Source organism: Acomys russatus, chromosome 11, assembly GCF_903995435.1.
Source record: "Acomys russatus chromosome 11, mAcoRus1.1, whole genome shotgun sequence".
Classification (NCBI taxonomy): Eukaryota; Metazoa; Chordata; class Mammalia; order Rodentia; family Muridae; genus Acomys; species Acomys russatus.
Window position 1 is genome coordinate 37,765,607 of NC_067147.1, and position 12,848 is coordinate 37,778,454.

Genomic DNA, 12,848 nt, shown 5'->3' on the forward strand with positions numbered 1-12,848 from the left:
CAGAGCTTTCTGAGAATACTTCCGGCTCCTCCGCCCCGCCTCCCTGGGTTGTGTTGCTTCCGTGGTGTTTTCTGGTTCCTTCCTCTGGAGTAAGGGGTTCTTTGTTTGCGTTTATGATTTAGGACTTTGTCTCCCGCGATAATTGCACGAAAGAACCCCTCCAAACCTCCGTGACACCGAGCTAGTCCGTTTTCATCCTTGAAAGGTAGAGGAGTGTGCACCACAGCCACTTCGTGCTCAGGAACCAAACTTTATAAAGACTGCTTTTGTACAGAACTTGTTTTTTGAAGTGAGGAAGGGATGCTAAAGGAATAGCACGCCAGGGTGTCGTGTCATAAGACTGTTGATACGTGCATCGACGTTGCCTTTCTGTGTTCTCAAAACAAACCCTCTCCTGGGTTCTGTGCAGACCGCAAGGGATTAGCGACTTGGCAGAGGGTTGGGCCAAGCATTTATTTAGAAGGGATTGTTAGGTTTTCTTAGCAAGTTTTTAAGTACGTGGGCTTGACGACCCAGCCATCTGTGATGGGAGCATGGATTAGTTTATAAGGAGCCTTTACTTCCTAACTATTGATTCAAGCGGTGACTAGAAGCGTCACTTTTCTCAGTAAGCGATGCACAGTTTGCTGGGCAGTGGCCACCAGAAACTTCCTTCTCAGTAATGTGCCTACTGTGTGTTAGTAACGGGACCGAGAACTATGTTAGTAAGTCCTATTTTAGTTGTGCTTTCTGATAGGTATGTATTTCTAGCACCTTTAAAAGTACTTAGCCCTCTTCCATGGATATTGTATGACTTGAGTCCTCACTGTATTATCATATTGGATAGAAAGAGTGAAGCACTCTGCACGTGGTTAGGTAAATATCAAGACTGCACCCCTTTAGGTTAAAGTCACATGCAGGCTATTTACACGAATGCCTCTTAGTCACCTCATTGGAGGGCGGATACATAGATTACAAACTGCTGTCTAGAGTGAGTCAGAAAGTGTAGTGGGATGGTAGAAAATGCAGACCTTGACCTAAAAGCGCTTACCCACAGACAGTGGCAGGCCAGTGCAGAGCGACACTGTGTTTGCTTAGGATGTACTGTAAACTGCTGCCCAGTTATGCCCTTTCAGGCCTATATAATGGTCCGTATTAAAAAAAAAAAAAGGAGTGTTTTTAGTTAAAATTTTAATGTTTATTTATTTATCTAGTCTGTGCCTGTGCTTCCTGCCTGCGTGTGTAGGTCAGAGGACACCTGCAGGAGTCACGTTTTGTCCTTTCACCATGTGGGTCATAAGCCTTGGGGAGCAAGTGCCTTTACCTTTGCTGACCTAAGTTTTCATCTCTAATTAAACAAACAAACAAAAAAAGCCGGGTGTGGTGGCACACGCCTTTAATCTCCCAGCACTTGGGAGGCAGAGGCAGGTGGATCACTGTGAGTTCAAGGCCAGCCTGATCTATAAAGGGAGTCCAGGACAGCCAAGGCTACACAGAGAAACCCTATCTCAAAACCCAAAATAAATAAATAAATAAATAAATAAAATAAAAGGATTTCATTTTCAGGATTGTACTGGAATATCATTTGGAACAAGTGTCATGGACGTTTTACGCCCACAGCTTATAACAATTGATGGACGGAACTATAGAAAGAATCCCATCCAGGAAAAAAATTACCAACATGAAGAAGAGGAGAGTTTCTATCAAGGTAATCTTAGTTGCTCTTCGGTCAGAAGAGAAGTAAAATGTTCTTTGTACTGTAGGGACAATTGGCTGCTGTTCAGTTCAGCTTTGTCCTGACAACGCTGCAAATGAGGCATTCTTGGTGGCACGTCATTTTTAAAGGTGTACGTGCCTATGTGTGTGCGTGCCTATGTGTGTGTGTGTGCGCGCGTATGTATGTATGTATGTACGTACGTACATGGGATCATGGGTATCCAAAGAAGCCTGATGAGAGTATTGGCTCTCCTGGAGCTGGACTTACAGGTGGTTGTGAGCCACCCAGTGTGAGTGGTGGCATATGAACTCAGGACACCTACAAGTGCAATACTGGCTCTAAACTGCTGAGGCCCCATGTGGAGCAATTGTGTTTTGTTTTCCGTTTTTTTTCTTTTCTTTTAAAGATTTATTTATTTATTATTGTGTATGTAGTGTTCTGCCTGCGCATACACCTGCATGCCAGAAGATGGCACCAGATCTCATTATAGATGGTTGTGAGCCACGATGTAGTTGCTGGGAATTGAATTTGGGACCTCTGGAAGAGCAGGTCCCAAACCACTGAGCCATCTCTCCAGCCCTTGTTTTGTTTTTCAAGACAGGATTTCTCTGTGTATCCTTGGCTGCCCTAGACTCAGTCTGTAGACCAGGCTGGCCTCAAACTCTCAGAGATCCGCCTGACTTTGCCTCCCTGAGTGCTGGGATTATGGTGTGTACCACCGTGCCTGAGATTAAAAGGTGTGCACCACCATGCCTGGCTAAGAGTACGAATTATTGAAATAAACATATGAGGGGCTGGAGAGATGGCTCAGAGGTTAAGAGCGCTGACTGCTCTTCCAGAGGTCCTGAGTTCAATTCCCAGCAGCCACATGGTAGCTAACTACCATCTGTGATAGGGTCTGATGCCCTCTTCTGTCTTGCAGGTGTACATTGCAGGCAGAGCACTGGATACATAATAAATAAATAAATCTTTAAAAAAAAATGTGAAGGATTTAGTCCAGTGTCAGAAAATGTTAACTGTTGTTATTATATTTTTTTCTTCTTTATAGTCATGTGTTGATAGTTCAAAAGACACAACTAATTTTATCTAAACATATGGTAATTTTGTAAATAAACTTAATAGGTGGGGTTGTTTATAAGTATTTTCAGGGTAATGACCATGAGATTAGAACCAGTGCATAAACGGGGCCTTTCACATTCTGTGCAACTTTTCCTTTCTGGTTCCTAAGGGTTTCCACTGAGCCTTAAACCTTGGGGGTCACACTGGGTGTGGTGGCACACACTTTTAATCCTAGCACTCGGGAGTCAGAGGCAGGTGGATCACTGTGAGTTCGAGGCCAGCTTGGTCTACAAAGTGAGTCCAGGCAACCAAGTATACACGGAGAAACCCTGTCTTGAAAACAAACAAACAAAAACCCTCAAAAACCTTGGGGGTCACTTTCCCCTGTGATCTTTTTTGCTGTCTTCAGTCAGCCTTGAGCTTGGAACTCCTTACTCTCTCGCTCTCTCTTCTCCCCCCCCCCCCACCCCCCACCCGCCAGTATCATTCTTTCTTTTCTTTTCTTTTTTTGTTTTTTGTTTTTTGAGACAGGGTTTCTCTGTGTAGTCTTGGCTGTCCTAGACTCGCTTTGTAGACCAGGCTGGCCTCGAACTCACAGCGCGATCCACCTGCCTCTGCCTCCCGAGTGCTGGGATTAAAGGCGTGCGCCACCACGCCCGACTACCATTCTTATTTATTAATAATTTGTTGAAGTAATTTTGTGCCATAATACTAAAGGAATGATTTCTGGACTTTAAAAGAGTGAGTTTATGTTGTGTGACCTTCGCCTCAACAGAATAATAGTAAAGCATTGTTTAGGTACCTTAACCTTCTCAGAGAAAACAGCTAAATATATGGTATGTATATTCTGCTTTCCCAAGCTTCTAAGACTGAAGGATTTAACATAACCACCGTGTTCTTTTTATTCTTTGTTTCTCCTGTGAGCACACTAGGGTTACTAAAGCAATAGTCGGGCTGCGCTTTGTACCTATTCTAGCCTCCTTAAACCCCGAGAGTGGTTGGCAGCTGAGGAGGGGGCTGCTTCCCTTTGAGCAGCGGCATTCAGAGATGTTACGGTTTCTTTGCAGACTCCATGGACTACTCTGATGAGCCGTGCGATGCCTATGAGGTGGAGCAGACCCCTCAAGGATTCCGGGCCACTGTCAGCGCCCCTAGCCTGCTCTACAAGTGAGTGAGTGAGCGAGTGCCCCATCAGCTTCAGGGGATGGCAGTTCCAGGAAGCTCAGCAGGAAGCCGCCTCTTGAGTCTGTCACATTTACTGTGATGCTTGATTACTGCGGATGATAAGAGTCTAGCAGTCTGTGTCCTGGAATGTCAAAGAACTGATTACAGATTAATGTAATCACTCTGTGTTTATTGCCACATCCTGTTGACTTTTACTTTTAAATGTCCTTTGAGTCTACCATTCATCTTCACTGCTACCCCTTTCTTTTCTACAGCTTTCTTTTTAAAAAATATTTATTTATTGTGTATGTGTGAATGCTTCCATGTATGTGTGTACACTACCTAAGTGTCTGGTGCCCAAGGAGGATAGAGGAGTTTGGTGAGTTCTTGGGAACTGGAGCTAGCAGGTAGTTGTGAGGTGCCTGTTGCCTATAGTGGGCACTGAACCTGGGTCCTGTGCAAGAGCAGCAAGTACTCCTATTCACTGAGCCATCTCTTCAGCCCCTCTCTGGATTTCTTAAAATAGCCCTCAATAGTCTCTCTGAATTCTTGTTCTCTTTTTAGCCCCTCAAATTAAAAGTGCTATGATTTAAGAACAATTTTTTTTTTCTTGAGATTTGTTTTTCTATCAGTTGCATGTCTATGCATCATGTGGATGCAGTGCCTGTGGAGGCCAGAAGAGGTCACTGTATTCCATGGACTGGAGTTACAGAGGGTTCTTAGTCACCATGTGAGTGCTAGGAATGTAAACCAGATCCCCTAAAAGAGCAGTCAGTGCTTTTGATCACTGAGCCATCTCTCCCTGCCTCCCCTTAAAAAAAAAATTTTTTTTTGAGACATGATGTTTCTTTATCATTAAGGCTGACATGGAACTCTTAAGCTCTTGATCCTCCTGCCTCAGCCTCCCATTGACTGAGATTACAGATGTGTATCACTTCTCCAGGCTTGGAACGATCATTTGTTTGTTTTGTTTTTTGAGATAGGGTTTCTCTTGTAGCCCTGGCCACTGGGACTCACTTTGTAGACCAGGCTGGCCACAAACTCACAGAGATCCGCCTGCCTCTGCCCCTCGAGTTGCTGGGATTAAAGACGCGTGTCACTCCAGCCGGCTTTTTTTTGTTTTGTGCTTTGTTTTTTTGCGTGTTTTTGTTTTGTTTTGTTTTGTTTTTTTGAAGGAATGATCTTTTTAAAAGGAAAATCTGATTATTTTACCACTTGTGCTTAAAATCCATCTGTGGCAGCTGGTGAAATGGCTTAGCTGGTTAAGGCACTTTCCATGAAAGCCTGGCAACCTGACCTCCATCCTGGATCATTTGTAGAGGTGGATGGTGGGAACTGACATCACAGAGCTTTTCTCTGACTTCCATGTGACGTGCTGTGGCAGGCGTACCCACATATGCACTTAGTTATACATACGTACACACTATTACTGTTTTTAAAATACTGTCAGTGGTTTTCTACTGGAGATAGAATTCTAGTTCATTAAAGCAGTGGCCAAAATTATGAACATGCCTCAGCTGATTCTGCTCTCCCCCCCCCCACTGCATCCCCTCCCCACTCCACTGTCTGTCTATCTGTCTGCTCTGCAGCTTATGTTACCCTTTCTCTGCCTTGAGCCTAGGGTTAGGACACCCACCTCATCTTTCCAGTTTCTCATATGTGCTCTGGGTTTTCCAGCCTTAGAGCTCATGTGTGTGGTGTGCCTTTTACTCAGCCTTTCTCCTTTCCTACCTAGCTAAATTCTCCTTCCTAGAGAAGTTTGCTCTGATCCCAGTCATCCTTGCCAATCCCTGACTATCCTGCTGTGTGTGGATCTACTTACGTTTGTAGCACTTATAGTCTGTGTTTGTATTTACCTGTGTGCTGCTTGATGCCCCCTCCACAGACAGGAAGATTCTTGAAGGCAGGCATGTGTCTGTTCCAGCAGTCCTTAGTGCTTACCAAGACTACTGTAGCCTTGGTCCCTTCAGCACGTGCTTGTGTGCATGCTCCCTCACACTAGCTGCTAGTAGGATGCTGTCAGCAGCTGAGCGGCTTCTTTGGGGCTTACCTGGGGAGAACAGCTGGTCTTAAAAGTCCATCAGTCATTGCTGTTTTTCTGTTATACCAGATGAGTTAGGTCCGCTTGTGGGGAGAGCTACAAACACTGAATCAAATGCATTCGAAGCCCAGTAGTTTCCTTTTCACCATCTTTGAGAACATTCTGAAATGCCTGTTGTGGACAAAATTCTCCTTGAATGTAGCCAAAGGGGAAACCAAAGCTAACGCTGACAGCTCACTTCCTTCCTAGGCTAGGCTGACATTTCCTCCTAGTAGACGTGATTTCAGAATGACATGGCTCAGTTTTCTGGGAAAAAAAAAAAACTGTAACTTGTCTTAATGTACTTAAGTGCTACTGCCAAGGTGTGTCAAAATTCCTTTGATGTCTAATTCTAATGAGGACATTTTGCGTTCTGTAGACTCTAAGTGCTTGTATTCCTGATGAACATGGATGATAAATTAGATGTGGTCCTACTAAGCCTTTTTTTGAGACAGGGTTTCTCTGTGTAGCCTTGGCTGTCCTGGACTCCCTTTGTAGACCAGGCTGGCCTCGAACTCACAGCGATCCACCTGCCTCTGCCTCCCAGAGTGCTGGGATTACAGATGTGCGCCATCACACCTGGGTCCTACTAAGTCTTAATTAGTAAATAATATTCACTGAGGGACCCCCCCCACCCCCCCCCTTTTCTTTCTTTCCTGTCTCCATCCCCTTCCTCTTCTAATAGGGTCTCCATATAGCCCTGGCTGGCCTGGAACTTGTAGGTTGCCTGCCTCAGTCTCCCAACTGCTAAGCTTTCAGCAGTGTACCACATACCTGCTGGGAGCTTTCCTATTTCATTTCTGTAGGCTTATTTGAGTCAAGATTTTGCAGTGCTTGGGATACAACCCAGAGCCTTTTTCCACATTGTTGGATAAGTGCTCTACCAATGAGCTGTATCCCCAGCCAAACATCTCGTTGTTGGGAAAAAACTGGCCCACTACAGTAGATCTTAGCGGAAATAGTTAGGTGTTGTTATTCCATGTAAAGACAGTTGACTAAGGGCTAGGAGCTAGCTCCAGCAGTACAGTGTATGTGAGGCCCCAGGTCCAATTCCTGAACACTTCCTTAAAAGAATCATTTTAGCCATCGTCAGCTGTGGTATTAAGTTTGTAATTGAAATCATAGAGGTTGAAATTCTGTTGATGGCAGGAAGGTCTTTCCATTAACTTCACCATCCTGTGATGGTCTCTCAGTGCTTTATAGACTCTGAAACTTCTCCCCTGGGACCCAGCAGACTCATCCACACTAGCACTTCTAACATGGTGGGTTCCAGACGATAACCTTGATTGCCAGTGTTATTTATGCGAAGCCCAGGCAAGGAGTCCATAGTGAACGACAGTAGTAGTGAATGGCAGGTGAAAGCTGGGAGGGAAGGGCAGGGCTTGTCACGAGTCTGTCCAGTCTGCAGGGGGAGTTTGGAAGTCGCCTCCACTCTGGTTGCTGGGAATCATCGGACTTTTAGTATTTCAGAACCTCCACACGTACAAACACACACAGTAATAATGCGTATAATATTATATTATATAGTATTATAATATATCTTTGGTGAAATTTCCCAAAGAAAACACGAGTATGTGCTGTGCTTAACTTAAGGGTCATGTTTACTTCCTGTTCCCTCTTTATTTTCTTCTTCCTGTTTTTGAGACAAGGTCTCTTTGTCTCTGTCTCTGTCTCTGTCTCTCTCTCTCTCTGTGTGTGTGTGTGTGTGTGTGTGTGTGTGTGTGTGTGTGTGTGTATCCTGGGCTATTCTTGAACTATTGATCTTCCTAAATACTGACCCCAGATCTCAGCAAGGATGGCTCTTTTAGTGCATTACAACCACCTGAATGGTAACTCCTGACCTCTTGTCTAGGCTCTTTACCCTTTGTGGAGTTTTAAATGAGAATGGTCCCCATAGACTCATATATTTGAATGTTTGGTTCCCAGTTGGTGGATTATTTAGGAAAGATTGGGAGGCGTGGCCTTGTTGGAGGAGGTGCGTCACTCAGGGTGGGCTATGAGATTTCAAAACCCCACACCAGGCCCATTTCACGCACTCTCTGCTTCATAGGTGGATAAGATGTGAGCCCTCAGCTACTGCTGACAGTGCCATGCCGGCCTGCTGCCATGTTCCACACCATGGTGGTCATGGACTAACCCTCTGCAACTTTGAGCAAGGCCCCATTCAATGCTTTCTTTTATAAGTTGCCTGGGTCATAGTGTCTCTTCACAGCAGAAGAACAGTAATTAAGACACCCTTATTTAAACAATCAAGGAGAGTTCCACTGAGATGAACTTAGAGTTAATTTGTTCTCTAAAGTGGTCAAAGTTCTGCTTCTAACCGTCGATCCATTGGTAGCTGAAAGCACTATTTGAGACTATGTCTGATTCTCTGACTGCACTGCAGACCCAGGTTTTGAGTCTGGTCTGAGAAGGAGGCAGGTCCCGGGCACAGATCTCCAGTTTACACATTGAAGCAGTGGCGGCATCATTTTGCCCATGAGTAAAGGGAGCATGTTCTCTAAAGCTTAGAGACTCGTGGTTTTCTCTGTTAATATTGTACTTTTACTGAAATGTTTCTCTGTTAGGGAGTGTCTCTGGTCATAATGGAACTTAAACATGTATTTTTATTTTTATATTTTGTATTATAGGCACATAGTTGGAAAGAGAGGAGATACCAAGAAGAAAATAGAAATGGAGACTAAAACATCTATTAGCATTCCTAAACCTGGTCAAGAAGGAGAAATTGGTAAGACTTGGACAAAAGTTATGTTTATACTTATTTTTCTTTAGTTATTTATTTTCACAGATGTACAGAAACATACCTAACCTTTAAATTATTTTAAATGCATTCATTTATTGTGGGTGTGTCTGTATCTGTGTGTGAGTACATAGTGTCATGACACATGTAGAATGATTATTACTATTTAATATTGATTCATATGATTATTAATACAGTGGTTATTCCTTAACTCACTGTTATATAAATACCAGACACAGAACCCTGTTAGGTTTTTAATAACTTTAACACTCTGGGCCTGGGTAGAACTTAACCCTCTGAGCTATCTTGTCTATTCCCCAGCCAAAATCCTGCAAAATACCTGCACATGTTGTCCATTTGAGCTTCTTCTCTCCAGCACTCCAATCTTCAGAACAAGCTCTTCTCGGCCACGTGCTTCTAGTTGACACTTCTCACCCATGGTGACCTGTCCTCTCCTACACCTCCTCTCTCTTCCTCCTCCTCCTCCTCCTGCGTCTCCCAAGCCCATAAACTTTAGCTCTGCCTACCTTCTGCCCAGTCCATGCTATCCACAACTTTATTAGCCACTCAGGGATAATTGGGGTCAAAGTTACACAGCATTACTTGGTGTACATGAGAATGTGCTCATCTGGGGTGTAGCCAGATCTTGGGCCAGTAACTAACAGATACATAGCACCAGACCAACCCCCAACAGACATGGAGGTCAGAGGCCAGTCTACAGGGGTTGGTTCTCCCCATCCTGTGTGTGGGTCCCGAGGATTGATCTCAGGCTGTCAGGCTTGACAATAGTAAGTACCTTTATCCATTGACCCACCTCACTGCTCACTCCCAAATCCCTCTTTTTTTAGATAGGGTGTCATATAGCTCAGGTTAGCCTTAAATTTACTATGTAAATAAGTCTGGTCTTGAACTCTTTATTCATCTGTCTCCATTTCCCAAGTGCTGGGATTGGAGGCATGTGCTACCACTTGTGGCTAAGTTACTTGTCGTGTGTGTGTTTGTGTGTGTGTGTGTGTGTGTGTGTGCGCGCGCGCACGCTCGCTCACGTGTGTGTGGTGTAGAAGCCAGAGGTTGATTTCAAGCGTCTTTCTTCTTCAGATGGTCCCATCTTATTTATCTGTTTGTTTATTCTGCTCTCCCACTGAACCTGGAGCTTGCTGATTTGGCTAGCCTGGCTGGCCAGCAAGTCCCCAGGACCCCCTCTCTCCCCGCCCCCTAGCCCTGGAATTATGAATGTGCTCTCCATACTCAGTTTTTATGTGGGTTCTGGGGATCCAAACTCAGGTCTCAGTGCTTGTGCTGCCAGCGCTTTACCGACCAAGCCACCTCCCCAGCCCTGAATAGTTACTTGCAAATTCATTGTTTAGATTGAATTCACTAGCAGTTTCCTTTGCCTTGGCACCATTCCCCGCTCAGCTTCACTCCCATGTTCAGAACCCTTTCAGATCCCTAGAGATGATAGTATTGGATGGCGTCTGCCGGTCAGGTATTTGTGGGCTCCTGAACCTGTTAATGTTTTCCGCCCTTTGCTTGCAGTGATCACCGGTCAGCATCGGAACGGTGTGGTTTCAGCCCGAACTCGGATTGATGTTCTCCTGCACACGTTCAGAAGGAGGCAGCCCTTCACTCACTTCCTTTCCTTCTTCCTCAATGAAGCTGAAGTCCAGGAGAGATTTATGAAGTTCCAGGAGGAAGTGCTGGAGAAGTGCTCCAAGGTAAGCAGGGGGAAAAATAAATAAATAAATAAATAAAATAAATAAAAACTTTTTTTTTTTTAAAGTAAGAAATGGGCCAGGTATGGCAGAGGCAGATGGATCTCTGTGAGTTTGAGGCCATCCTGGACTACAAAGTGAGACCAGGATAGTCAAGAATACATACAGAAACTCTGTCTTGAAAAACAAACAAACAAAAAAACAAACACCAAAAACAAAAAAAAAGTAAGAAATGGTTCATAATTCAAACAGGAATATAGACATATCTGCCCATATGTTTTTACATATAATATGGAGCATGTTCCTACATGGTGTGAATGTGTGTGGGTGCACCCGCCTATGCGGAGGCCAGGGGTTCATGTTAGCCCCTGAGGTTCTCCTGTCTCTGCCCCATGACCCCTCTATCCCGTGCTGAAGACAGAGGTGTCCATCATAGCACCCGGCTTTTATGTGGGTGCTGGGAATCTGAAATCGGGTCCTTTTGCTTGTGCAGTGAGCACTTTACCTACTGAACCATCTCCTCATCCCTCTATTCTTTCTAATTTTCAGTCATTTTTATTTTGTTTCTATGTGAGTTTTGCCTACACATGTATGTCTGTGTGCCATGTGTTGCCTGGTGTCTGTGGAGACCAGAAAAGAATGTTGCTCTCCTGGGGCTGCAGTTGCTATGTAGCTGAGGCTGACTTTGAACTCCGGCTCCTCCTGCCAGCACCTCCCAAGTGCTGGAATTACAGATGTGTACCACCACATCTAGCATGTTCCTACTGTGCATGTTCCTACGTGTATAGAATTGGATACCGTGCCCTTTGGGTAGCAGAACAAAAGAAGTACCATTATCTGCCGGTCCTCTGTCTTCAGGCAGCTGTGGCTCATTTGGGGTTAGTACCATGATAAAGATAAATTTGTGTATACAATTGTGGGGCTGGAGAGGTGGCTCACTGTTAAGAGCACTCACTGCCCTTCCAGAGGACCTGGGTTCAGTTCCCAGCACTTGCATGGCGCTTCAGAGCTGCCTGGAACTCTAGCTTCAGGGGATGCTCTGTCCTCTTCTGGCCTCTGTGGGCACCAGGTACGCCTGCAGTGTGCACACACTCATACAACATAAAACATAAAATAAACCAACCTTTAAAATGGTCACGGAGTGGTGAAATTCTGTGACTAGAATAACAGGTAAACAGACGTTAGCTAGGCATGGTTGTGCACACCTGCAATCCAAGCATTCCAAGGTGAGCATCTGGAGTTCAAATTCAGTCTGGGATAAATAGGCTTTAAAGAAAATGAAAACAACAAAGATTAGGAAGCAAACAGTAAAGGCACGGTTACAGGCCCCGTGCTTCCTCTCCTACCACGTGTGTAGCACACTCAGGGTGCCGAAAGCAGGAGGAGCTTGAGTTTGAGGCAAGCTGGAATTACTCAGTGAGACCTTGTCTTAAAAACAACCAACCAAACAAATGAAAGAACAGACCAAGATGCTATATATATGATTTTATATTCTGGTTTCTCTGGAACAGTGTTCTATTGTGTGTATTGTCATGGGACAAAAAGCTTGATTAGCTGTGAAATTACAGCAGTCCTGACTAAAGTGAAATAACGGATTTCACATGACTTCTCTCCCTCCCTTCCATACACACACACACACACACACACACACACACACACACACACACACACACGAGAGGGAGGGGGCAGGGGACTAGGAATGGAGCATGCTTGACTTACCAGGAGACCATATCCCTAAAGAAAACCGGCTCTCCCTTCGTGGCAGCTTTCAGCTCCAGTAGCGTCTCTGCTCCCTCTCTGCTGGACCGTCCCCTGCCTTCGTCTTCTGCTAGTCTTTTGCAAGCAGCCACAGCTGTTGTGAGCTAATGAGTGCACTACATATTTATGTACAGAGATGCTGTTTGCCTCTGGACCCATCTCTTTCCTTTTAAAAGATTTACCACCTATTTTAAATTTTATGTATGCCAGTGTTTCGCCTGTATCTAAGTGCACTATGTGCACAGTGCCTGTGGAGGCCAGAAGAGGGGAGTGGGTCCCCTGGAATTGGTGATGTTGGGCACTGTGAGCCACTATATGGGTGCTGGGAACTGAACTTGAGCCCTCTGTAAGAACAGCCAACGCTACTAATGCTGAGCCATCTTTCCAGCCCCTGGCCCTTTGGCCCTTTGAATCTTTCTCCTCTTTTCTTTATTTTTGTTTTCTGAGCCTTGAGTTTTTGTTTTGTTTTGTTTGTTTGTTTGTTGTTTGTTTGTTTGGTTTTTCAAGACAGGGTCTCTCTGTGTAGCCTTGGCTGTCCTAGACTCACTTTGTAGACCAGGCTGGCCTTGAACTCATAGCGATCCGCCTGCCTCTGCCTCCTGAGTGCTGGGATTAAAGACGTGCCAACAAGCCCGTCAT

At 44.9% G+C, this 12,848-nt stretch overlaps 1 protein-coding gene across 1 annotated transcript in view; it reads left to right on the forward strand.

Annotated features, from left to right (window-relative positions):
• The window catches only part of Ascc1 (activating signal cointegrator 1 complex subunit 1), an 84,337-nt gene that overhangs the window by 434 nt on the left and 71,055 nt on the right, over positions 1-12,848 (forward strand). The window contains exons 2-5 of the mRNA XM_051153097.1: positions 1,546-1,687; positions 3,823-3,922; positions 8,630-8,727; positions 10,276-10,454. Coding sequence (XP_051009054.1) covers positions 1,579-1,687; positions 3,823-3,922; positions 8,630-8,727; positions 10,276-10,454 — 486 coding nt within the window. The 5' untranslated portion in view covers positions 1,546-1,578. The remainder of the gene's footprint in view (positions 1-1,545; positions 1,688-3,822; positions 3,923-8,629; positions 8,728-10,275; positions 10,455-12,848) is intronic.